We start from the raw sequence: 27,846 nt of genomic DNA on the forward strand, positions 1-27,846 counted from the left end.
GACAAGTCATTCATGCTTGTCAAAGCACACACAAATGCTTTATGCATAATATTTTGGATTCCATCAACCAACTTATTCATCTTGTACTACCGAACTCGTCTTGGGCACCGCCCATGAAGGTATAAAGAATGCTCACCAAGGTGGCCACTTCCATGAGACTTCATCAGCATGCCAGGAACTCTCACCAGGGTATCCACCCTTCCATGAAGGCCTTCCACATGTACTACTAAGTCATCCAAGGAACTCACACTAGGATATCAATCATTCCATGAAGCCCTTCCACATATAACCGATTATGCCAGGAGCTCACACTAGGATCTCAATCCTTCCATGGAGTCCTTCCACATGTAACAAACCATGTTAGGAGCTCACACCAGGATCTCAATCCTTCCAGGGAGTCCTTCCACATGTACTAAACCTTGCCTGGAACACACACGAGGGTCTATACCTACTCTTCCATGGTGTTCCTCCACACATGTATAGTCAGAGATATGACAGTTGCAGTACAATACCGCCTTTTATCCCTAGAAAAATGGCCACACCGAGAGGTATGATCATGATGCTGTGGTGTTATTGTCAGGAGCATCAAACTCTTTGGGAGGAGTTTTGGCGGTGCAGCATGCCATCAATGATACAGTGCAGGCACCGACGAAGAAGACTCCCTTTGAGGTGGTATATGGTCGTCCGGTTATTAACCCAATGACCCGAGCTCTCGAAACTTCCATAGGAAACTATGGTGCAGACCAAGTGGTTAGGATTTGGACGAGCTATTGCAACAAGTTCGGGAAGAAATACGGAAGGCGCAAACAAAGCAAGTCCGTGAGGGTGACAAACATCGTTGGGACCTTCAAGGAAGGAGATTGGGTTTATTTGAAGATCATGAAGAGGAGTCTCAAATAGTTTGGGGAAGTTGCTTCCAAACTAGCTCCGAAGAAGAAAGGCCCATTCAAGACTATCAAGAAGCTCAGTGATGTAGTCTTCAAGTTGGAGTTACCGAACCATTGGAGAATGCATCTGGTGTTTCATTCGAGCAACCTTGTAGAGTATCATGCACCTGAGTTGAGTGCTACGTTGGATGACGATGAACTGGAGTGGATGACGGAGGATTACATGAGGTCTTAGTAACGGACCATGTTTTGCACCAGTACAAGTGGGGTTCTCGTCGAAAGCAGCTCTAGTATCTCCTCAAGTTCAAGGGCTACCCAATCCAGCAAGCAATCTTGTTTGATGAGGATCAATTCACGAACAAGTCTCGCTTCTTGTTGAGCTCTTATCAATAGGCCATGTAGCTGAGGACAGTGATGTAGTCTTCAAGTTGGAGTTACCGAACCATTGGAGAATGCATCTGGTGTTTCATTTGAGCAACCTTGTAGAGTATCATGCGCCTGAGTTGAGCGCTATGTTGGATGAGGATGAACCGTAGTGGATGATGGAGGATTACATGAGGTCTTAGTAACGGACCATGTTGTTTCGCACCGGTACAAGTGGGGTTCTCGTCGAAAGCAGCTCTAGTATCTCCTCAAGTTCAAGGGCTACCCAATCCAGCAAGCAGTCTTGTTTGATGAGGATCAATTCACGGACAAGTCTCGCATGTTGTTGAGCTCTTATCAATAGGCCATGTAGCTGAGGACAGCTGCGACGCGATAATGTAACACACCTACGAGTATGCAAGGCACAATCAGACATCAGATAGTAGTCGACAGGCAGAGTCAGACAACATAGAAGACGCATGGCATTGCCATGTGGTAGCAATGAATGGGGACAGGAACGGGGACGGGGAAGGGTTTGGGGATGGGGAACGTCGGGAGGGAGGGAACGGGACGGGAGGTGGGATGGTACACAAAAAAATGCATCAATATATCCATCAAATGTTAAGTATTTATATTACATTTGAGTACTCTGAAAGAAAGCACACAAAATGACAATTCATGATTCATATTCTGTGTACACAAAAAGTTAAAACACAATACAACTGTCGAGACTCGAGGCTGAAGCATAGTCTATTGATTCTAGAATGCAGATACTAGAAAATAAACCATGTCTACGTAAATATAGCTTGGGTAGTTTTTGGTCCATCTGATCCAAAATCCTCCCACCACAAAGTTGTCCCAACCCGAGTCCAATCCTCCTGTGCATTGGGGCAACCATTCGTGCCACGAAAAGATCTATACTCTGCAAGTGAGTATCTTATTTTGTGCCTTGCACCAAGATCTGGCACCGATCCCTCTAAGATAATCTGCCATTCACTGTTCACCTCTCGATCATTTTCTTGACCCTTGCCTTGAAACTCGGGGTCCAAAATGTATGTTGCTGCATGCAAAGGAGAATTATACACACTCGCTCTTTTGACACAAAGTGTTAGAATTGTGCATCTCAGTGTTTTGGGGCTTATTTATCTGGGATTTTATTGGATTTCTCCTATTTATTTGTCCAGGGCCACTCGGCCAGCCCTAGAGGCAGTCGGCCAAGTCCCTACTGCACTATATAAGGAGTTCCCCATTATTCACTCATTCATCCACTTCCCTTGCACATAGTTCAACATTTAGTTGCTGGCCATTGCCATTGTAAAGCTTTACTGCTGTTATAAAGGGTGATCTTGTCCAACTCTCTCAATCTCCTTTGCACTCTCTCATATGTTTACTGTTTATGCTTCCGCTTGTGCTATCTCCTTCATGGTATCATACGCTTAGGTTGTCACCAATTGGCCGACCATTTGGTCCATCTCCAGTTTTGTGTCTCGTTCACTTGAGTCCAGGCCGGTGTCTCATGTGAAGAGGCCAGTATTTTTGCTTAACATGGACGGGAGCTAGACTGGTGCCACACGTGTGTTAGCAGGATGGTGTCGTATGGACGGGAGCCAGACTGGTGCCACCCGTGTATGACCTGGACTGTGTTCTATCCATGGGATTGTCACGCCATGGAAGAGCCAGTGTTTGTGCCGTGTCTTACCTATGGGATTGTCACTCCATAGGGAGGCTCGTGCTTGGAACTGTGTTTTACCTATGGGACTGTCACTCCATAGGAAGACCAGGATTTATGTTTTATGTCGTGCCATTTTTGTGCCCGACAGATGTTTTGTACTTGTTCCATGAACGGGAGATATGTCCATGATACTATTTGCACATGCACTCATGATGCATGCTTGAAACTGTTTTCGCATGACTTGTATTCTTGTGTTTGCTTGCTTGACGTGTCACTTACTGAGCGGGGATGCCTGCCAGTGAGTCGTGAAGTTTGCTCTGTCTTCTGACGAGTTTTGTTGCATGTGAATAGGTGGTAAGTGTATTGCACTTGTTGGTGTAATAGTTTTAATTCTAACCTTTTATTTTATAAGGTTGTATGTTCACATTTCATTAAAAGTGGGCACCCACATATGGGCTAAGGTGGGGAGCCACACTTAACCTTTTGTGTGTGTGGGTGGGTGCATGACCACCTACCCACACCACACCATGAAGCTGGCCGCCCCCATGCAAACTTGGGGAGCCGGCCAGCTGTGGTCGTGGAACTCTCCTCCAACACCTTCAAAAGATGGCGACCACCCTTTTGCTTTGGACACACACGATCGTGCGCTTCCATCTCCACCACCTCAGCAGCCGGCGACTCTGTTCCTCCATGCCTCTTTAGGCTGCGCTACTTTTCCTCTTCAGACTGGCGGCTGAGCCACCCCGTAGGCGGCTGCGTTATTGCATAACCAGGCGGTGACTGTTCTTCTCAGGCTGCGCTGCCTACTCTGTAGGCGGTTGTGTGTGCATCTCCAGTTAGGCGACCCTACAGGCTGTGCTCCACCTCTATACAGGCTGCGCAGGCTGCTCTTCAAAGGCGGCTGTCTATCTCCCAGGCTGCGCATGCTCCTATCCATCAGGCGGCTACACCACAGGCTGATGGCTGCTTCTCCTACTCTGCAGGCGGCTACACCACATGCTGATGGCTGCTTCTCCTACTTTGCAGGTTGCCATCTCCATACAGGCTGCGCTGCCTCTTCATACAGCCCACTGTGTATCCATCTCGAGGGGCTGCTCCTCTTCTCCATACAGGCAGCTGTGCCCTCTACAAGGTGGCTACACTTGCTCAGCAGCCAGGCCTTACCTCTCCAAAGGGCTGCTCCTTTGCAGGCGGTTGCGTCACCCTTCCATAGGCGACATCTCCCTTCTTCAGATAGGCTACACCTTTTCCACAAGCAGCTACCCCTCATCCTCCTCGACAAGCTGCTGTGTCTTGGTGTCTACCACTAGTAGCTGCACACAGACACTTCGGGGTATTAGTCTTCCATCTGCAAGCTACAAGTAAGTGAATTCAGATTTTTTAAGTTAAGAATTGTGTTGTTTCTGATAAAGGACACTCTCTCTACGGCGGCTAACACCCGTTCGGTGCCGTCTTTTGGAGAACCACGGTCCAAAGGTGCGGAGATCGGGAGAGCCAGGCGTTAGTATGGGAGCGTCTGTTTGTGCATGGTCCTGGAACACCAGTGGGGCGCTCTCCGCGGAGTCCAGTGAAGGCATAGGACCGTAGAGACTGGACCACTTAAGTGGTCACTCTACTTCGAACATCTACTTCGAGCCTTTTGTTTGGTACTGTATTCATTTGTACATGGACATCATCTGGTTCTTTGAACCCATGGAGCATTGTATTTGTTAAATACTCCCAATAATATATCATATATTGACGGGGGGTTGGCCCGTTCCGGCCCCAGTGCTGGTGTCCATCTATTTCATTTCATTTCATTTCAACTTCAGTTGTTGTTAAGTTGTCCATTTCAAATTGTGATATTAAGTTGTGCTATTACGCGTGTGGGTGTCCAACGGAGTCTATTCCCACTTGATGGGATCGGTTTCATAGGTCCAGGCTGCTCCAAACTCTGCAAATCTGCCCACTTTGCTGTCCATTTTGCTTCCATCACTTCTCCGGCTGCAGATCAGTCCCATACAGTAAAAGGCAGGTTTTGCTTCCATCATTTCAGTACCTTGCTGCGTTTCTGGTCTAGCCCTCTTCTGGTTGCTGTTGGCCAGTGTGCTTGATTATACTAATCACACCTATGTTTATGTTAATCAATGTTTTAATCCTTCTAGCTTAAGTGGTTCATTATGCTTCACTATGGTGTGTTGAACCACCCTAATCACTTCATTTGGTATCAGAGCCATGCTATTACTTCCATTAGTATCATTATTAACTAATTATCTTGATTAATTCCAAAATTAATCAAGATTATGCTATTTTAAGCGTCTCCTACAGACCACTGCTCAGTGGAGGGTGGAAATCAACCCACACTCAACATCATTGAGTGAGCCATCTTCAGAGCATTGAAGCTAGGCCAACAAGCTTGCTGCCCATCAAAGGAGCTCGCAAACGGTGGAATTTTCACCTGCAACCAGCGCCTCTTTTTCTGAGAAAAACAGAGACCTCTCCTTCGTCGTAGCAAAATCGCCTAAGTCTCAAGAGCTACAAAGGTTCTCGGACACGTTCGACACGATGGTGATGCCAATTTTGGCAATGGAGGTCGTGGATCTCGGCATTGAAGCCTGCTGGGCACTTCTCAGAAAGGGATTTTGTTAAAATCAGAATTAATCACTTCATTTTTGGGCTAATCTTGTGATTAATGCTTTCTACCTCATCTAGACTCACTGCTATTTGGTTTACCTGAAGCATTTTAACAATAAAGAAGCATAACTTGGTCTTATTCATCCTCCACTAGTGCAGGAAAACAGTAAGAAAGCTCCACTAATCAGAGGTTAATTGGGCCTAATCTCAGAATTTCTTTGCAGTTGGGTTCTCATTCATGCTATTGGGAATGTGTTACAAAGCTCTATCAACTCACATTGTGGTTGCCCATTAGTTTTGGAAGCTCATTGATTATTAGAAGTTTATTACTCATTAGTAGTGGAAGCTAATGCTCATTCTTCTTGTGAACTTTCATTATGCCAAGCTCAAGTGAATCATCTAATAGAAATCACATCAAAAAGAAGATTACAAAGATAAAAAAGAAGCCACACTACTATGCTTATGCAAGGGCTATGGGTCTCATTGTTTTTTTGAGCAACAACATGCATGTGTATGGTGAGGGTGAATTCTGGATCGTCTTGTTAGATTGTATCCCATTCAAATTTGTAAAGAGACTAGACACTGCATGTTGGGTATTCATCCTGAAAGTAAGATCTTCCCTACAATGGCTTATTCACCTAAGATAGATAAATTTGAAGGACATAATTTCTACACAAGGCAAACTAAGGTAAATTTACTTTGATGAAGAAAGGTTTGTGGAATGTTGCAAATGGTAAAGATAAAAAATCAAGTACAAGGGATGCAGAGGCTAATGGCTAACCAAAGATAAAAAAGCACTTGCCATTATAGCCCTATGATTAAGTGATAATCTCATCCACCATATCAATGGGAAAGAAACCTCAAATGAAGCTTGGGAGACAATGTAATTTTTGGAGCAAGCCAAGAACTCCAAAATCTCTCTTCTTATAAAGTTCTTTGAATTAAAAATGAATATGGGGGATTCTCTTTCCACTCATATAAACTATATGAAGAGCATTGTAACCCAACTTGCAGGAATCAACAAACACTTTGAATGGATCAAAGACATCTTTCAAAGGATCTTTTTAGAAAAAGGAGTTTCCTAAGAAGTCTTGTAACTTTTGCGGGAAAGCTAACCATGAAGATACGGATTGTTTTTTCAGGAAAAAGGCTCAAAAAGCGTTACTTGCAAAGGAAGCAAATTCAAGTGAAGATGAAGCAAAGGAAAAAGCAAGAGCCTCACATGAGGCCAACATTCTTCTAGATAGTTGGGCTTTCTAAAAAAAAAGAACTTACCCTTTCCACAGTCATTCCCATATTCTAAACTAGTTGTAAACATAACTAGGATCTAGTATCTGGCATCATAAATGGCATTGTAAGCCTAACTGGAGTAAGACCTACGGGCACCAGCATGGTCAACATATCCATCATTGTAAACAGCAACTAGGACTAGCATTGTTATCGACTTCTGCAGCGCGCTCTAAGAGCTCCGTCCTCTTCTCTTGGCTTACATTTGGGCAAAACTGCACCTCATGCTCGGACTCACGGAGAAGGTGAGCTCTCCCCTTGTTTGCCCCACTTGTTCATGTGTATGGGCGTAACCTCTAGCGCCATTGACGTGAACCTCCCCTGCTTTCGGGTCTTTGGGCATTCACCTCTTCCCACCAAGACCAACCTGAACCCTTGCCCCCAACACGGGTTGCTGGTGCTCGTGAGGAAGAGGCCATTGAAGGTTGATGGCAGCTTAGATGGAGCTTTGGCGCGCTCAAGCCTCAAGAACTTGTGCAATGTGCACACTGCAGAGCAGAGATGGAGGAGAGCAGAGATCGCTCAGCAAACTTTGCACTTCAGTTGGCAGCCACGTGGGGCACCCAATCATGCAGTTGGTCAAACTCCAGCTGGTCGGCCAGCAGATTGGACAAACAAGGGATTAAGCGTAGCACTTAATAACATTTTATGCATTGTCCTTTGTCCACAACAGGCTGACAACATTAGAGTGAACCGACCTGCACCTTTAGTCCACATATAAGAACCTTTTTGAAGAAGCATAGAAGTCAGTAGAAATCCTGTAGAAGGCCAGAGGTCTCCCAAGGGCCTGGCAGACGTACAGTCATTTATGTTACCTTTTTGTACCATAATGCAAAGAAAACTCTACACCAAATCTCTCTCTCTCTCTTCTCTCCTATGTCTTAATCATTTCATTAATCAACATCTTGTTCTTAATCAGGCTTAGGACTCTGGATTAGGTAGTAAAGCTTTTGTGCATGCAATAGTGCAATTCTGCCGCACTCTTCTTTCTTTATCTGGAAAACCCTAGCACATAGGCCTAAGTGTTCTACACCTATCATCATCATTTGCAAAACATGCCCCCCTCTTCCTTTTTTTTCCCCTCTTTTGTGGAGTAATTGCTTACTGAAATGGAAGTGCAAAAGTTACCAGGCAAAAAGCGGAAAATCTTCCTATTGTGCTCTCTCAGTCCTCCGCTTGATGCACAATTTTTTTGACCCCAAGCTGCTAAAAAGGTGTGAGCTTTGGATCTGTAATGCATGAATGGCTCCTGCTCAGCTAGTTGTCCTGCTCTCTACCAGCCCATGATGAGGGAAAGGACTTTTGCTTCTTTTATGCTCTCTTTGGGCAGACAAACTCGGCTGGGACTTTGCCATATCAAGCCAAAAGCTGTCCAAAACTCACTGCTCACCTTCTCCATCATAGGTATGCTTATTTTGTTGAAGTTCTAGAAATCCCTTCATAGTGCACCTAGACAAATTCTCTGCTCATGCTATCCTCGCTACACTCATGGCATCTGTCCCTTTTTTGATAAGGTGTACAATGACCTGAAACACTTCTAACCCTAATCATAGTGTTCCCTAGTAGACTTGAAAGTTGATACATGCATCTAATTCATAGGGATGAAATACACGGCATCAGGTCTCTCATTTCTTCTCTTATCTCTGCATTACCTTTCCTGTTGAAACCGCCGCTAGAATCTGGTTATTTCAAGGCCAGGTCATAGCATTAATTCCCTGAAAGTAAGGTAATGTTGTAACTGCTTGCCTGTCCTTAATTGATCGCCTTTTCTTTTTCTTCTTGTGCTCTGTTTTATGCTAGCAAAAGTAAGGAAAGAAGTCCTATGGATGTTGACTCTACTTCTCCCCCTCTTTCTTCCAGAACAAAAAGGAGAGGAAAAAAGTACGCGAAGTTGGTATTCTTAAAAAGGATCCAGAGGCCATAAGGGAACAGATCCGAAAACTCGAAACAATGAGTAAGACTAATTTTCTTTTTCTACATGTGGTTATATTCTTGAAAACGTAAGTTTTGACTGTTAGTGCAAAATGGTTGAGTGGTTGCAATTAACAATGGATCTTTCTGTTTTCTTTAACCTATGAATGCATGCTCTTCTTATTTGAAAAAAAAAACAGTAAGTAGATGTATCCGAATTTTCTGGTTGGAAAGTGGACGAGTTCCATTCTAGTGAAAGACTAAGTTCAATGCCTAAAAGTTTATCCAAGGTAGAGACAATTGACGCTGCTTTGGTACGATCAAGATCATGATCCTTGGGCCCAGGTCATTGCACAGAGAGTGCTTCAAGCTTGTGGGGACATGGACACACTTACGAGTTGTTTTCTTGGGCCCAAGATCCATGATAAGACAAGCCGCCACATGACATATGGAGCGAGGCTATACATCATTGACCCTCCTTGAATGGGCCTTCTTTCTATCAAATTGATGCACTACAGTAGTTGTACATGGTTTTTGTTGGCGTTGAGGTTGCATGTGTATTCATGTGTCAGAGGGGATGAGAGAAGTTGAATCGCTGATGTATGCTAGGACTGTAGCGAGTACCCAGTAGAAGGCCTTTAGGTGGCTGATGTCTTGATGGCAAGAGGCCAGCATTAGGGCAGCCAAGGATGGCCACCCTAGGGAGCTGCTGTGCGCAGCCAGCCAGCTGGCCAAGACCAGCCAGCCCACGCAAGGCGCTTTGCTGCAGCAGAGCCGTCGGCAGCAGGGGAGCGCACAGCACGGTGGGGCAGCTAGCAGGTACCCTGCGCAGGAAAGCACAGGGACCAGCAGGCAGATGCACAGGTCAGCAACCAGAAAAGCATGCTCATATGACAGACACAGGCCGGCAGTTTTAGGCATAAAAAAGCAGCATTGTCTATTTTTGGGAAACGCAATAGAGTTTTTCCCATTGAGCATAGGCAATGGCTTTTTTCTAAAAAAAGGGGAAAGCTGTAAGTCAATAAAGCACATGTGAGTTTTTTTTATTAAAACTGAAAAGCACTAGTTTTTTGGGAAAAAACTTAGAAACAAGTACCCCTCTTGAGGTGGTTGCTTAGGAGTTCTCTAGATTCAAGGGACAATCTCGTTGGTTAAGAGGGCTGAAAGTACACGGTGAGCTTCCAAGTGCGGGATTCGAACTTGTAATCGTGGACGAGCGAGATTTTCGCGATGCTTCATCCCGACATGCAAGTTTTCCTTGACTAGCAGCAAATTATCTTGGGTTTGTCATGGCTGATGAATTATAGAACGATGGTGGGATGGATGAGAATGCTCAATCTGACGATGGCCATCAGGATGCCAATGTGATGGTGGACACTAAGGTTGACTTCCAATGCCAGGATGACCTTTCTTGAGCAACAAATTGCGAACCTGGCCAATACAATTGTTGTTATGCAAGTAACGTTGGCACGTTTGGTGACAACAGAGGGAGCTGAGACATCTAAAGTTGCACCCTCTTTTACTCCAGAGCCCTATATGGGGGAGCGGAAACAGAAGACCGAGGAGATAGTTAACTCTTTGCTTCTTCACGGATGGGGTACACACACTGAGTTCCATCCTTTCCCCAAGGATAAAAAGATAAACACATGGTACACTGATTCCTGACAGGAAAAGTCCTTACTTGGTGGAAAGAGTTACAATTGAAGCCCATGACGTGGGTAGATTTTGAGAGAGTTTTCCGGGAAGAGTTCTTGCAAGCCAAGGATGAGTATGATATTTGTCAAAACCCCAAAGGATCTCCTCGTAGAACGCTCATGGTTCAAGACTCGAAACCTGCAAACAAACAAATAAACAAGAAGGGGGTGCAAGCTTGACTCACCTCCCAAAAACCATGACAGCCGTGGGCAAGCCCATAGTCTTGGCTGTCCTCACCGAGCCACGAGCTGAGCTAACTAGGTTGACGTACCGACCAATCTCTACCTCGCGACGTCCCATACCGCCACGAAGCTACCCTCACGGGCCTTGAGACTGCTGGCCTCGGTTGCGTAAAGCAGGTGCACGTCTGCACTAGATTCAGGCTCCAGATCATAGAGCTCTCACAAATCACGCGAGACTCTATATGACTAATGACTAACCTTGGTCACCCTTTTATAGGCTCTTGGCCGGTCATCAGGCGTCCACACTTGGGTGTCCGCCCGTCCATACTTGGGTGCCCGCTCGTTAGTCTATCCCTAACTCAGCTCGCCAATCAGCCTGCCTAGCTCCAAGCTTCCCCAAACCTCGAAGTTAGTCTTGCGTGCGTGTAGCACACGGTAGATACACACTGTGCACATGACATACTCCCCTTCCTCTAAGAGCTCACTCCTGAGCTCACAAAAAAGCCAGGGTAATCTCTATGAAGAGTAGTCAATGTCTCCCATGTAGCGTCCTCCTTAACACGATCCTTCCACTTGATCTTGTATTCCGTGAAGCGTATTACGCAATCTTCTTTCACGAAATCCAAGAATCTTTTTAGGTTCGTGTGGAACAAATGTCGTGTCCTCGACATCTATGATTTCTTGAGAAGTAACTAAGTGGTGTGCTCCACGCAGTACTTCCTTAAGTCTACCGACATGAAATACAGGATGAACTTTCACATGAGAAGGCAAATCCAATTCATATGCGATCAATCCGTCGTGTAATACGAAATGGTCCACAGTATCTAGGGGATAATTTTGAAGATAGACGTGTTCGTAAAGTCTCGGAATCTTTCGGAACTCGCAAATACACCATCGGTCCTTCAGAGAACTCTCTTGATGAACAATGTCTATTAGAATAAAATCTGTCTCGGTCTTGAGAACTTCTAATAGATTCCTTCGCAACTTGTAACATTTCTTGCATATCTTGCAAAAAATTACGTGCTGCATCATGGTGAAGTCCTGAGAATCCTACTGTAACAGGTGATCTAGGTTGAAAACCATACGTAAGCATGAAAGGACTAAAACCTGTACTCGTATGCTTAGTACTGTTATTATAAGCAAATTCTAACATAGGAAGATAATCCTTCCATGAACTCTGTCTTTTGGATACATATGTCCGAAGCATATCCTCTAAAATCTGATTCACTCTTTCAGTCTGGCCATTAGATTGAGGGTGATCTGAGGAACTCAAATTCAAAGTTGTTTCCAACTTCTCAAAAACAAGTTTCCAAAAATCACTCGTAAACTTAGAGTCCCTATCACTGACTATGTCCTGCGGAAACCCGTACAGTCTAAACAATTGCTCGATAAATTGTCGTGCTAATTGCGTAGCGGTAATAGTCTTCCGGGTTGGTAAAAATCTAGCCATTTTTGTCAATCTACCACAACCCAAATAGAATCGTGGCCCCTGATGTGTTCTTGGCAATCCGGTAATAAAATCCATGGAAATACTTTCCCATTTATTACCTGGGATTTGCAAAGGATGCAACAACCCAGCCTGTCTAAAGCGTTAAGCGTTCAGCTTTATTTGCCTGACAAATTTGACACTTGAGAACATAATCTTCTACATACCCTTTCATCTTTGGCCAATAAAAAGTGTGTTTCACTAACGATAGCGTCCTGTGTACCCCAGGGTGTCCAGCAGAAGGGGCGTCGTGACACTCCTTAAGAATCTTGGACCTAATGTTCGAGATCTGTGGTACACAAATTTTGTCATTACGGAATAGTGAACCATTCCGAATCATCCACTGGCCTCTTGCAGCCTGAATGGTAGGTTGTTCAGTCATTGATTCTTGGTCAATCAATGAGCTCCCGTCCTGGATCTTCTGCCAAAATGGACCAAAATAACTATCAATCCTGCAAAGCCCTCTCAATGACTGAAATAAGTTAGTAGAAATCTCGGTGAACGACAAAGTATTCACCTCAAAATCTTGCATTAACTCAGCCCAACGAGCTTTCATTCCTCTCAAATCATCTGCATCACACACATACTTGATTGATTGATGATTAGTCAATACCACAAACTTGGAGCCATATAAATAATGTCTCCAAACCTTGAGAGCATGAATCACAGCATAAAGCTCCTTCTTACGGGTTGGCCAATGAGATTGAGTGTCGGCGAGCTTTTTACTTTCAAAAGCAACCGGTCTATCATCTTGAAATAGAGAAGCCCCGATGGCATAGTCACTGGCATCAGTTTCAAGAACATAAGGCCGACTAGGATCGGGTAATGCTAAGATAGGTGCTTTCTTGACTTTATCTTTCAAAAGTCTGAAGGTCATATCCAAATCGTTATTTCAAGTGATAGGCTGATTTGACTTACGTCCACGACCTTTCAACAAGTCGGTCATCGGTAGTGTGAGCTGAGAGTACTCTCGCACAGATTTCCGAAGAAAAACAACAAAACCGAGAAAAGAACGAAGTTGTTTCACTGTTCGCGGTATAGGCCAGTCGAGAACCTTCTGAACTCGGTCATAGTCAATGCTCAATCCATCTCTAGTGATCTTGTGTTCCAAGTAAATGATTTCTGTCATAAAAAACTCACATTTACTTAATTTAGCATATAGTCGATTTTGTCTTAAAATAGATAAGACAATCGTGAGGTGTCTAACATGATCCTCAAGAGTACGACTATATATCAAAATATCATCCAGGAATACCACCTCAGATTTTCCCAAATGTGCACGAAAAAGATCGTTCATCATTTGTTGGAAAGTGGCTAGAGCATTGGTTAACCTAAAAGGTAATACGAGAAACTCATAATGGCCATACCTAGTCCGAAAGGCGGTTCTTTCAACACGCCTTTCATGAATACGTATCTGGTGATAGCAAGTACGTAAATCTATCTTCGTGAAATATTTCGCTCCTGCTAACCGGTCAATCAAGTCATCTGATCTAGGGAGAGGATAACGGGTCTTAATTGTCAGCTTGTTCAATCTCTTGTAATCTATACACATTCTCTAGGTGTTGTCCTTCTTTCTTCCAAGCAACATAGGTGTATCCCAAGGTGATTTACTTGGACGGATGTGGCCCATCCTCAAATAATCTTCGAGTTGTTTAGCCAACTTATCTTCCTCAGCAGCACCACGGATCAAGTCAATATGATGATCTACTGTCCTTTCAGGTGGTAAACCCGATGGCAGTTCCTTAGGAAATACATCTTGAAACGAATCAAGTATCTTCTGTAATTCTTTGCTTTCAAATACACTTAATTCATTGCCATCCATAGAAGGTATGAGAAATGAAGAAAGTGGAATCAATACACAATGGAAAGCAGTATACAAAGAAGAATCCATTATATTTCCAAAATCGACTGTATTTACAAGAGGTCCCTGAGAGGGATGTATACAATACTATACTGGGTGTTCCTATGTTGAAAAGAAAAAATATGACTAGACCAATCTATCTGGACTTGAAGAGTCTTAAACCATTCAATCCCTAATAACAAGTCTACATGTTCTAGGTGCATAACATAGCATTCTAGAGTATCTTTGTAGTCCTGAATCCGGATTGGTAGCATCTCCACCTTTCGACCCCATACTTGCCTTCCCACAGGTAGGCGTACCTTATAGGTATGATCGCTGGATGTCGTATCAAGACTCAATTTCTGCACAAGTTTGTAGTTAACAAAGTTGTGTGAGCTGCCAGGGTCTAGAAGAATGTGGATTCTATGGCCATTTACTTCTCCATAAACTCGGAGAAGATCATGCAAGCCAAAAACTTTAGAGTTGAACAAACAATCAGAACATGTACTAGGGCGAGAAAGTACAGTAACTGACGTACTTGTCAAAGACAACTGGTTAGCTGCCTTTGGCTTGGGTCCTGCGTTGGTCTTTGCACCCTTTTGCTTCGGGCACTTGTTACGCATGTGTCCTTTTTCTTCGCAGATAAAACAACGGCCCTTCTTCCTGAGCTTCAAAGCCTTAAGTAGTTGTTTCTTCTTCGTTGGAGTCGAACTTGGATTCTTCGAAGTTTGGTCCGAAGACTTTCCTTTTGTCGAGTTAGCCATTGGTGCGGAGACTTTCTTTTGTGCTTGTTTCCCTGCTCGGTAACGGGTTTGGACTTGAAAGAGACCATTGTATCATCATAGATACGAGCTGAATGAATGGCTTCGTCCAAAGTTTTGCATTTGTTATTTTTAACCTGTAAACGGTATGAGTCTGGTAAACCGGCTACGAAGAACCCCAAAAGAGTAGTGGGATCCATCTTTGTAGCTTTCATCTGCAAGTCTCTAAACTTCTAGAGGTAGACCTTATAAGTGAGGTGCTGCGAGGTCATGATCAAAGTTGTAAACCGGGCAACAACATCATAATCATCCTCTTTCTTAAGGAATTCCATCTTAAAGACGTCTTCAAATTGTGCCCAAGTCGTTGGCTTAGGGTTGAGTTCCTTCCACCAAAGCAAAGCTTTGCCTGAGAGGAAACCTGCTGCTAACTGGATCTTTTTTCCATTATCATATGGATGAAACTGAAAATGGACCTGCCACTTATGTATCCAAGTGTCCACGATCTCCTTGGTACGTTGCTTTTGCTCGTCCCCGAACGGTTCCGGAGTAATGTTGGGGCCTAAAGCAGAGGCCAAAGTATCCATACCCGAAAGAGTAGATAGGGCAGTGATCAAGAGAGAGATGGAGTTCTGCAAAGCTTGCATCTGGGTGGCAATTTGTGCTTGACGTTCCGAAGACGAAGCTTCGAGAGCTACTTTGAACTCTTGGAAATTTGATTTTGATACATAATCGTCAAAAAGATCGGCATCGGTATCTTCCGTAGTAGCCGGCAAGCCTTTGCGTTCGACAAGGGGCTCCAACTCCGATTCTTGGGTCGACATCGTGAAGAGGGCAAGTGGAGAGAAATTTCGATCTTTGCACAATAAAAGTGCGAGGGAACTTGAGAGCTTGAGAGCTTGAAAACTTGAGAGATGTGTGGCAAGAAGCCCACTTAAGGGGTTTATATGACCTTCCCCAAAAGCAACTTGAGCTTTTGCTTTTGTGTTTAAAAAAAATAAATAAAAATAAATTATATATATATATATATATATATATATGTATGTATGTATGTATGTATGTATGTACATACATATATATATATATATATATATATATATATATATATATATATATATATATATATATATACATATATATGTATACATATATATATATACATATGTATATATGCATACATATATATGTATACATATGTATATATGTATATTCTGCTTTCTTAAAAAAAACACACCTTTAAACCTTAGAGAGGCCTTTAAACTCTTTAAAAAAAAGTTTAATCTAAAAAAAAACCGAAACAGCCCAAATCAGCGTTTCAATGCTTTTCTGGTTTTTTTTTCTCTTCCCTCCTGGATTTATCGTTGTCGGCGCTTGCTTTGCTGTTGTCGGCCACCTGGCTGCCGTTGACGCTTTCTTGCCGGTGCCGCCTATGCGTAGGCGTCCAGGGCGGTCTGCGCCTAGGCTTGGCCGCCTACATAGGCCTGGCCGCCTGGCTGCATAGGCCCAAGCGCCCGCTAGCCGGGCCGCCTGGCTGCATAGGCCCAGGCGCCCGCCAGCCTGGCCGCCTGGCTGCGTAGGCCCAGGCGCCTGTCAGTCTGGTCGCCTGGCTGCGTAGGCCTAGGCGCCTGTCCGCCTGTCTACGTAGGCCTAGGCGTCCGCCTGTCTGACCGCCTGCAACTTCCGGTAGCCCACGTCCAGCACGCCAATGCCCGCCAGCGTTCACACCTCTCGCTCGCTCTCTCTCTCTCTCTCGCGTTTAACAAAAGCAAACATGCTTTTTTTTTTTTCTGTTCTCTCTCACAACTTGTTCATGCGACTACACAAACACCGAATCTAGCCTTCTTCTTGTAAAACAAATCAACCCTACTAGACCACCTTCTCCATCACGGGTTCTTTGATGAAAAAGCACATACTATCTGAAAAAACAGCAGCATGCATAAACAAAACAGCAAGCTTCTTGAACACATACCTTTCTTTGACCTCATCTTCTCTAGCTACCAACTTGCTCGTTCACGAGGCACGCTTTGATACCACTGTCAAAACCCCAAAGGATCTCCTCGTAGAACGCTCCTGGTTCAAGACTCGAAACCTGCAAACAAACAAATAAGCAAGAAAGGGGTGCAGGCCTGACTCACCTCCCAACCATGACAGTCGTGGGCAAGCCCACAGTCTTGGCTGTCCCCACCGAGCCACGAGTTGAGCTAACTAGGTTGATGTACCGACCAATCTCTACCTCGCGACGTCCCATACCGCCACGAAGCTACCCTCACGAGCCTCAAGACTGTTGCCGGCCTCGGCTTCGTAAAGCAGGTGCACGTCTGCACTAGATCCAGGCTCCAGACCATAGAGCTCTCACAAATCACGCGAGACTCTATATGACTAATGACTAACCTTGGCCACCCTTTAATAGGCTCTTGGCCGGTCATCGGGCGTCCACACTTGGACGCCCGCCCGTCCATACTTGGGTGCCCACCCATTAGTCTATCCCTAACTCAGCTCGTCAATCAGCCTGCCTAGCTCCAAGCTTCCCCAAACCTCGAAGCTAGTCTTGTGTGCGTGTAGCACACGGTAGATACACACTGTGCACATGATAATATTGTGTCTAAGTTCAAAAATTTGGAAATGAAGAATATGCTTTTTGACACGTATTTGTAGAAGTTTAGACAGTTGTAGGCTCGGGCAACTCACATGGACCTCATCACTATTTTGGGATTCTTTGTGGATGGATTGCTTGATGGATATCAGCTCCAGATCAGAATTAATCGCAACAAAACATTGGATGATGCCATCCGATATGCAAAGATTTTTAACGAGACTATAGCGAAGAAATAGTTAGAGATGTTAGCAGTCATCTCTTGTCTGTACCATATTACTCAGTAGGGAGTGAGGGCCTCTGTTGTGGGTGTGTCCGCCCAGTTAGGAGTATTCTCCATTTTTCTTCATTTTCATGTTTTTTCCCTGTTTTATCTGGTCGTGGGGGACTGTCATCTGCTGGCCGACATGGTCTGTTTGCTACTCGACTGGATCATGTGCTGGCGGATTGGATTTTCCCAGTCATGGGCCTCAATTATGGGCTGTCAGCTTGTTCTATACTGGCCGACCTGTTCCCCAAAGTAGTATATATAGCACCTTGTCGCCCCACACCATTCTTGTATCATTCTGTACCGGATCTAGTTTATATAGCAAAGTTTATATAGCTTCTCACTTCTGCGTTTTCTCTCTCATAGCAGTTTGTCTCATTTCCGTTGTGCATTCTGACTTGGTATCTGAGCCCTTGGTGGCTTGAAGCTTGGAGATAGTGAGAGCTTGAGGGTTTGTGGCTTTTGGTGATGATTGGAGAATTTCTGGGCTGTTCGAGACGTGGAGAAGCAGGTAGAATGCGGCCATCATTGCTGGACAACCACCTTGCATAGTGTTTGCAACCTCTTTTCATTTTTTTCCCACCCACCCTCCCTTCACAAGACCTTGTGAACCCTTGAGATGACAGATTTTCTCGAGATGGCATAGAAGCATGTGAAGATACCCACCCTCTCGACATTCCCGGTGGACCGACAGTTGAACAGAACCAATTATGACATCTGGAAGGTGATGATGGAGTCTGTCCTAGAGTCTTATGATTTGGCTGATTTCATTGTGGTTGGAGTTCCACAGTCAAAGTTGGAGAAGGGTGAGCTTTTACCTTCTACTAGAAAAGAGCGGGAGGCTCAGGCATAGTTGTGGGATCGTGTCAATTTCTGAGGCTTGGGAGGGCTGCCAGAGGGTGCCAAGGGCAGTACAGTGCTGGCCGACTGGGTGTTTATCAGTCGTGGGCACTCTTGCTGCTGGCCGACTGGTTTTGATCAGTCGTGGGCACCAGATAGCTGGCCGACTGCATTTATGCAGTCGTGGACCTCTTTTCTTCAGTCGTGGGCACTTTAGTGCTGGCCGACTGCCCTTCCAGGGAAGTATATATAGGTCCTCAGCCCCCATGCCTTATTTGTATCATTCCTCGGGATCTTCTTGTGTATATCAGAGCAGAGTTACACGCCTACATCTCTCTCTCTCTTGTGCTGTTTTTTTGCCTGCGTTTTTGCTCGTGTTCCCAGATTTGGTCATCATCTCCGTTGCGTATTCTGACATGGTATCAGAGCCCTAGGCTCTAGATAGGTCTTGGGATTTGTGTGAGCAAGAGGGGACTGTTTTGTGGCTGATTGGTGGACTGTTTTGGGGTGATCGGGAAGAGGAGAAGCAAGAGGAAGGCGGGTTGATTTGCTGGACAGCCACTTGCAGGTATCAGTTCTTCTTTGTTCCCACCCACCCACCCTTTTCAGAGTACATCCCCGCGATGGCAGATCTGTATGAGATGGCCAAGAGACATGTGAAGATCCCGACACTCCCCACGTTCGCGGTGGACTGTCAGTTGGACGGGAGCAACTACGGCATATGGAAGGTGATGATGGAATCCGTTTTGGAGTCTTACGACCTTGCCGATTTCGTCGTTGTTGGTGTTCCACGGCGGGAAGTAGAGGAAGGGGAGTTACCGTCAACCCGAAAGGACCGGGAGGCCCGGACGCAGATGTGGGATCGCGTCAACGCCAGGGTCCGTTCGTTTATTTTCCTCAATTGCACGCCACAGGTAATTAATCATGTAAAGCACATGACGCTGGCCAGAGGTATATGGCAGCATTTGGCCTCACTTTACAACAGGGTATCGCCCATGAAGAGGATTTCCTTGGAAGTACAGATGCGGGTTATGAGCCCTACAAAGTCGTCGACGATGCGAGAGCATATTAACAAGCTGCAGGCTCTTTAGCAGGAAGTTCTCTAGGCTGGGAAGGAGATATCGTCAGAGGACATGGCCATCATGTTGCTGTCACATTTGCCCTCTTCGTACTCAGCATTTTACTCGTCTTTGATTACCAGTGGCAGGCTCAGCACCATCACGTGGGAGGAGCTTGTGCCCATGGTCCTGGACCAGGAGGAACGATTCACGAACCCTCCTCAGGGTGGAGGTTCGGAGGCCTTTACTGGCCAACGGTCGAAAGGCCGTAACTCGGGCAAAGGGAAGGCTTCATCGGAGAAGTCTTCTGAGAAGATGTCCGGACGCTGACCGCGAGAAGCTAAAGGCAGAGAGAACCTGTAATGATTGTGGCGAGAAAGGCCACTACTGGAGGCAGTGTCCCAAGCGGAAGACCGAGACTCCTCAGCAATCATGAAGACTCCGGCTTTTGTGCACCTGGAGGTGATGGACACTGATGCTTCATTTTCTTCAGGCAGGGAGGAGATTGGAGGATTCTCCGCAACGGATACTCGGGAGTGGATTCTCGATAGTGGTGCTTCCAGGCACATGACTCCTTCCCGTTCCGGTTTACAGGATCTCTGCAGGCTTTCTGGTCATATTCTTACTGGGGATACGTCCACTATCCCAGTTCACAGTGAGGGCAGGATGGAGATAGTTCCCGATGGCAGAGGGGGGAAGCATTCCTCCCAGGTGTTATGTTCTGGCACTTGGTTTTCATCTGTTGTCAGTGCATCAGGTTTGCAAGACTGGCGTATGGGTGGAGTTTGATGAGCATTTTGTTGCTCTCCGGGACAAAGCAACAGGCCAAGTGGTTTGGGAAGGTGGAGTGGAGAATGGAGTCTACAGGCTTTCAGCACTCTCTCTCCCAGGTCCTCAAGATTGTGATGAGTGGCAGTGTGGTAATAGTTACTCAGGTGTGGATACGCTGCAGGTGCGGGCTTTCCGAGACCAGGTAGTGGATAGCTTGCCAGTAGATGGCAGCAGTTGGCAGGAACTTTCCAGTACTGAGGTTGGTAGTTCTTGTGTTCGTGAGTCAGAGGAAGCTGAACAGGTCACTTATGCTCTGATGTCTCGTCGTGTTCGGGACATAGAACTTCCAGTAGTTAAGGATGTTCTTTCCACGGGGACCTTTCGGAAAGCCAGGCAGGTGACAGGTGATTACTTGCAGAAGGAGGTGGTTTCTCCAAGCTTTGTGGTTCCGGATTCAGAGGGGGTGGTTGACAGGTTTCATCAGGTTTCCAGGACTTGCTTGTGCACCGTAACAGGTGTTGATCCTTGTGAGCAGTGTGATGTCTCTGTGACTCAGAACCTGTATGGTTCATTGATCTGGTTGATGGACACCGGATTGGACGGGAGCTTCCTGATGAGGCAGTTGAGCTCTTGGTTGCAGATGTCTCTTTGTGAGGCAGGATTGCGTTTCCTGTGGTTTCTGCGACATGCGAAGGATCATGGACTCTTGTACACAGGAGGGGGATTGTTGGATGGAGTCCGACTCCGCGGTTGGAGTGACTCGGTTTGGGGAGGAGATCCGGACACGAGGAGATCTACTTATGGCCCAGGAGCAGTTTTACGGAGCAGGAGGAGGTTACATTGCAGGTTTGGGCTTCCATTGGAGGAACCCATGGTCATCCAGAGGCACTTTGTTCGTGAACAGATCGTTGCTGATGACATCTTGCTGGAGTTCTGTTCGACGGAGGACAGTACGGTGGACCTCTTCACGAAGTCGCTCTCAGGATTTGCTCAGGCGGCACCCCAGCTCCCAGTGGTTGGTTACACAGCCAGGAGCTGAGAGGGGGTGTTAGAAGTCATCTCCTGTCCAGTTTTATACACCAGGGCCTTTGTTGTGGGTGTGCCCGCCCTTATGAGGTGTTTTTCCATTTTTCCCCACTCTCTGTATTTTTCCCCTATTTTTTCCCATTTTTCTGAGGCTTGGGAGGGCTGCCAGAGGGTGCCAAGGGCAGTACAGTGCTGGCCGACTGGGTGTTTATCAGTCGTGGGCACTCTTGCTACTGGCCGACTGGTTTTGATCAATCGTGGGCACCAGATAGCTGGCCGACTGCATTTATGCAGTCGTGGACCTCTTTTCTTCAGTCGTGGGCACTTTAGTGCTGGCCGACTGCCCTTCCAGGGAAGTATATATAGGTCCTCGGCCCCCATGCCTTATTTGTATCATTCCTCGGGATCTTCTTGTGTATATCAGAGCAGAGTTACACGCCTACATCTCTCTCTCTCTTGTGCTGTTTTTCTGCCTGCGTTTTTGCTCTTGTGTTCCCAGATTTGGTCATCATCTCCGCTGCGTATTCTGACAGCTTTATCTTCTTCGAGCAGGGAGGCATTCGTCTTACCGCCAGGGATACTCGGGAGTGGATTCTCGTCAGTGGTGCTTCCAGGCACATGACTCCTTCTTGAGAGTTATTATAGGATCTTTGACAACAGATAGGTCACATCTTCATTGGTGACAAATCCACTAGTGAGGGTAGGTTGGAGATTATTCCCGATGGCAAAGGGGGGAAGCATTCCTCGCGGGTTCTTTATGTCCCATTCCTTGGTTTTCATCTTTTGTCAATACATGAGGTTTGCAAGATTGGCATACGGGTGGAGTTTGATGAGCATTTTGTTGCTCTCCGGGACAAAGCAACATGCCGGGTTGTTTGGGAAGGCGGAGTGGAGAATGGGATTTATAGACTCAGCACTCTCTTACAGGTTCTCAGCTAGGTGATTTGTTGCAGTTTTGTCATGGCCACTTGAATGTGGATACGCTGCAGCGGGCTTTCCAAGACCAGATGGTGGATGGCTTGCCAAATGTTGGGAGCAGACAGGGACATTCTAGTTGTTTCATTCGTCAGTCAGAGGAGCTTTTAAAGGTGAACTATGCTTTGATGTCTGGTATCATTTGGGACAAAGAGCCCACTTCCGTTAAAGGAAGCTCTCTCATGAATCCCAGGAGACTTGGAGGAAAGCCATGCAAGTGGAACTTGAAGCCCAAAGAAGAATAACACTTGGGAGTTGGTTCTGAGGCCGTCAAAACGATCAGTCATTGGTGTCAAGTTGGTCTACAAGACCAAGTATCCATTTGATGGGTCGGTGGACAAGCACAAGGCTAGACTTGTGGCTAAGGGCTTTGCTCAGCGGCTTGACATTGACTATGAGGACACCTTTGCACCGATAGCGAGGATGACCACGATTCGGACAGTTCTTGCCCTTGCCTCTTCTCAGCGATGGTCGGTATATCAGATGGATGTGAAATCTACATTCCTAAATGGTGACTTGCAGGAGGAGGTGTATGTTGAGCAACCTCCAGGCTTTGAGATTCGAAGTTCAAAGGGGATGGTTTACAGGTTATAGGTTACAGGTTATAGAAGGCCTTGCATGGTCTTAAATAGGCTCACAGGGCTTGGACTCAGAATATTGCTTCTTTCTTTCTTAGAAAGGGTTTCCAGAGATCTTTTGCAGATCCGAACTTGCATCTCTTTCAGGAACGCAATATGGTCACCTTGATTATCCTTTATGTGGATGATCTTATTCTCACTGGCGGTCATGTGGAGCACATAGCTGTGACGAAGGCTGCTTTGTCAGCGGAGTTTGAGATGGCTTACTCCATTTCTTTTTTGGGATTGGAGATTTGGCAGACCCAGAGGGGGTTCTTTGTTTCTTAGCAGCGGTATGTTCATGAGTTGCTGGAGGCCTTTGGGATGGAGATCTGCAAGCCTATTTCTTCACCGATGGACTCGAATACCAAACTTAAGTTACTAATCCTTGTGAGCAAGTTGATACCTCTTTGTATCGGAAGCTTGTTGGTTCATTGATTTGGTTGCTGAACACCAGATTGGACTTCAGTTTTCCGGTGGGACTGTTGAGCTCATTTGTGCAGACACCTTTGAAGACTCATTAGGACGAAGGATTGTGGATCTTGCGGTATCTGTAGGGTACGAAGGATCATGGACTCTTCCATGACACTGGAGGGGGAACGAAGGACCGAGTCAAACTCCGAGGTTGGAGTGACTCTTGATTGGGGAGGAGATCCAGACACGAGAAGATCTATATCAGGCTACGGATTTACCCTTGGCTCGGAAGCTATTTCTTGGAGTAGCAAGAGGCAGCCAACTATTGCCTTGTCTTCTACAGAGGCAGAGTACCGGGTTGCGTGTGGTGCTGCTTGCGAGGTTGTGAGACTGCGGAGGTTACTTGGCGAGATTGGGTTCCCAGAGAAGGAACCCATGGTCATCCAGTATGACCTTGTTCGTGAGAAGATTTTGGTTGTTGACATCTTGCTAGAGTTTTGTTTGATGGAGGACAATGCAGCGGACCTCTTCACGAAGTCTCTACCTAAGGCGATTCTCCGTCAGCACTCTAGCTCACTGGGGTTGTTTCCACATCTAGGAGCTGAGAGGGGGTGTTAGTAGTCATCTCTTGTGTGTACCATATTACTCAGTAGGGAGTGAGGGGTTGTGCCCGCCCAGTTAGGACTATTATCCATTTTTCCTCATTTTCATGTTTTTTCTTGTTTTATCTGGTCGTGGGGGGACTGTCTTCTACTGGTCGACATGGTCTGTTTGCTACCCGACTAGATCATGTGCTGGCCGACTGGATTTTACTAGTCGTGGACCTCATTTATGGGCTGTCGGCCTGTTCTATATTGGCCAACCTGCTGCCCATAGTAGTATCTATAGTACCTTGCCCCCCACACCATTCTTGTATCATTTTGCATGGGTGCACGTGACAATTATCAGGGTTTCTTTTGTCGGAATGCAGTAGAAATGAGACAAATTGCTGTGAGGGAGAAAACACAGAAGTGTAGAGAGAGAAGCTGGCTGCTGTATAAACTCTGCTATACACACTAGATCCGGTACAAGCTACGTAGGTCAATCTCCTAGCCATGGAGGTATGTCAGGTCAGTCCTCTTAACCCACTTTGGAGAATTCAGCAAGTAGTCCTCATGTAGGTGCATGTAGATGTCAACCTTAGGAGTAGAATGCATCAGAGGCATGTTAGTTGCATTCATGTAATAGGGGCCTGTTGGGTGTTGGACTCACACTCACACACACAAACCTGCACATTAGGGTTAGTTACTCAACCAAGATATGCATGAACTGCGAAGAAAAAAACAATTCCCACTGGTGGATTGCCTGGTATCATAATCACCAGTCCAATCTGAATCACTGTATGCATAAAGCTGCAAGCTGTCCCCCTTGGGATAGAACAAACCAAGATCCAGGGTACCCTTAAGATATCGAAAAATGCGTTTGACTGCTTGCCAATGCTTTGTGCCTGGGCTGTGCATGAATTTGCTCAACAAAGACACCCCAAAAGATATGTCTGGCCTCGTGTTACACAAGTAAATGAGGCATCCCACTGCCTGGCTGTAAATGCCGGCCTCAAAAGGCTCTCCAATATCATGCATAGTAAGCCGTACACCAGGTTCTACCGGAGTAGAACTGGGCTTACATTCATCCATGTGAAACTTTTTTAGCAAACTTTTTATGTACTTAGTTTGCTGCATAACAATGCCATCATCTGCATGCATAAACTGTATTCCGAGATAGTAGTGTAAAGGCCCCAAATCTGACATATCAAATTCAGTTTTCAAATCAGCTTTGAAATCTGAAATTTGTGCTTTGCTTGCACCTGTAATGAGCATGTCATCTACATACAAGATGACTATGAGAATATCGGCATTGGTTTTCTTCACATATAATGTGCTTTCAGCTGGTCTATTCTCATAACCTTGGCTGGTTAGATGAGCATGTATCTTATCATACCAAGCTCTTGGAGCTTGCTTTAACCCATACAATGCTTTGTGCAATCTGCATACTTTATGTTCCTCACCAGGAACTACAAAACCAATGGGCTGATTTACATATACTTCCTCCTGTAAATCCCCATTTAAGAATGCAGTTTTGATGTCCAATTGATGCACTTTCCATCCTTTATGGGCAGCCAATGCAATCACAGATCTTATTGTGGTCATTCTCGAAGTAGGAGCAAAAGTCTCTTCATAATCTATTCCCTTTTTCTAGGAGTAGCCTTTAGCCACAAGTCTTGCTTTGTACCTGTCAATAGTACCATCAGACTTTCTTTTGACTTTGTACACCCACTTTGTTCCAATTACATGCTTGCCTTTAGGCAATTCCACAAGATCCCATGTATTATTCTTCATGATAGAAGAAATTTCAGCTTGCATAGCTTGCAACCAATGCTCATTCTCATGTGCTTCTTCATAAGAAGAAGGCTCTTCTGAATCAAAGAGACCACCCATGGCGAATGCAGACTCCCCACGATGTACATTCAAAGCATGGCTAGAACTAGCCCTTGTTCTACTTGTGAGTGGAGCTGCAAGTTTGCTTTCTTGCAAAGTTTTCAGCAACCATCTTGGCATTGACTTGGCTGTGTCTATGGCTGTTTGCTCTTCCCTGACAAGATCTTCCACTTCTTCCACAGAAGGGGGCTGAATGGCTGGCTGGTCCACATGTTCTACATGTGGATTTTCTTGTGTAGGGGCTGGCTGATCTGAATCCCCCCTAATTGCAATGGGTAAAAGTCCATCAAACATGTCTTGTATGCCTGTATCATTGCTTTTATACAAGCTGACCATGGGCTGTTCTGAATTTTCAGCAAATACCACATCTCTACTCACAAAAATCCTTTGTGTAGTTGGATTATAAAGACGGTATCCTTTGCTTTCATTGTTGTAGCCCACAAAAATGCATTTAATTGCTTTGTCATCAAGCTTTGTTCGGAGTTGTTCTGGCACATGTGCATATGCCAAACACCCAAATGTACGCATATAATCCACTGTTGGCTTTCGGCTATACCAAGCCTCAAATGGTGTTATGGTTTTCAAAGCTTTTGTTGGACACCTGTTCAACACATGAGATGCACACATTATAGCTTCCATCCAAAATTTGTGAGGCAACTTTTGTGCTTTCACCATGCATCTTGTCATTTCCATGAGAGATCTATTTTTCCTTTCAGCTACACCATTCTGCTACGGTGTATAAGGCACAGTACATTGGTGTTTGATGCCCTTTTGAAGCATATAATCCTTGAATGCATTGGACATGTATTCTCCACCTCTATCTGAGCGGAGTGTTTGGACTTTACATGCACACATATTTTCAGCCATTGCTACAAAGTGTCGAAAGCATGTAAACACATCTGCTTTTGCTTTCAAAGGGTAAGCCCAAGCAAACCTGGAGTAGTCATCAATGAATGTGACAAAGTAAAGATGCCCCCCTATGGATGGTGTCCGCATTGGACCACATACATCACTATGTATGAGCTGTAATTTACTTTCAGCTCTAACAGCTCCATCTTTGGGGAATGGTTTCCGTTGCATCTTTCCCAAAATACACACCCCACATACATGTCTTGGCGGAGACTCAAGAGGCGGCATATTATCAACCATATGATGCTTCTGCAAAAGCATCAAACTCTGAAAATTTACATGCCCAAAACGAGCATGCCATAGCTCTGCATCATGCATAGCAGGAGTGTGGGCAGCCACTGTATTTACATCATAAGTGCGCTTGTCATAGCTGTCCAGCTTATACAAGCCTTTGTATCATGTTCCAGAAGTGACTATTTCATAACCCTTTGATGGGTCTTTTACCAAACACTTCCCATCTTCAAATTCAACCTTTAAACCTTGGTCGTTTATGGCTGAGACGGAGAGCAGATTTTTCTTTATTCCTGGAACATACAATACATTTTTCATACATATATTGGTACCATTGGCTGCAATAAGTATGACATTACCAATTCCCTTTACTGGATATGTGGTATGATCTGCACATGATACAGTGCGGCCATTTGAAGCATAAACCAAGTGCTGAAATACATCTTTGCATGAAGTGATGTGCAATGCAAGACATATCAGTGTCTGAAGCACTTGGTGTGTCACTAGTGCATGTGACCAAAAAAGTGTACTGTTCCTGGATTACATAAGTTGATTGCTGTGCTTTGTCATCCGAAGAGTCTGCTACTGCATTGCCTGCTTCTTTCTTTTTCTCTTTTGCAATCCTTTTCCTACATTCGCTGATGTAGTGTCCAGGCTTATGGCAGTAGTGACATTTTTCCTTCTTTTTGGGCTTGTTTGCATTCTCTTTGTCAGACTTTTCACCACTAGAAGAGGGCTGTCCATGACCAGCCTTGCTAGACTGTTGTCCCCCATGCCTAAAGCTCTTTGCTTTACCCTTATCCTTGGCTGTAAATGCCTTTTCTCCACCACGGTTGCTCGATAAGTTTGCTCTTGTTTGCTCTTCCTGCAAGAGTAAACCCACGAGCTCTTCAAAAGTGACGGGATCACCACCTTCTCTCATTGAGAGGTTGAGAGAGGTGTGAAAACCCAAGTAGGAAGGCGGTAAAGAATGAAG

The 27,846-nt window shown here is 45.4% G+C and overlaps 1 protein-coding gene across 2 annotated transcripts in view; it reads left to right on the top strand.

Annotated features, from left to right (window-relative positions):
* Positions 1–27,846, top strand: part of LOC147634585 (protein EARLY FLOWERING 5-like) — a 57,235-nt gene that overhangs the window by 16,933 nt on the left and 12,456 nt on the right. For both annotated transcript variants that reach the window (XM_086803698.1, XM_086803699.1), the window contains one exon: positions 8,683–8,776. In XM_086803698.1, coding sequence (XP_086659824.1) covers positions 8,683–8,776 — 94 coding nt within the window. Of the gene's footprint in view, positions 1–8,682; positions 8,777–27,846 lie in introns of those variants that run through there.

Source organism: Cibotium barometz, chromosome 10 (genome assembly GCF_041138505.1).
Source record: "Cibotium barometz isolate CiBa-2024 chromosome 10, ASM4113850v1, whole genome shotgun sequence".
Lineage (NCBI taxonomy): Eukaryota > Viridiplantae > Streptophyta > Polypodiopsida > Cyatheales > Cibotiaceae > Cibotium > Cibotium barometz.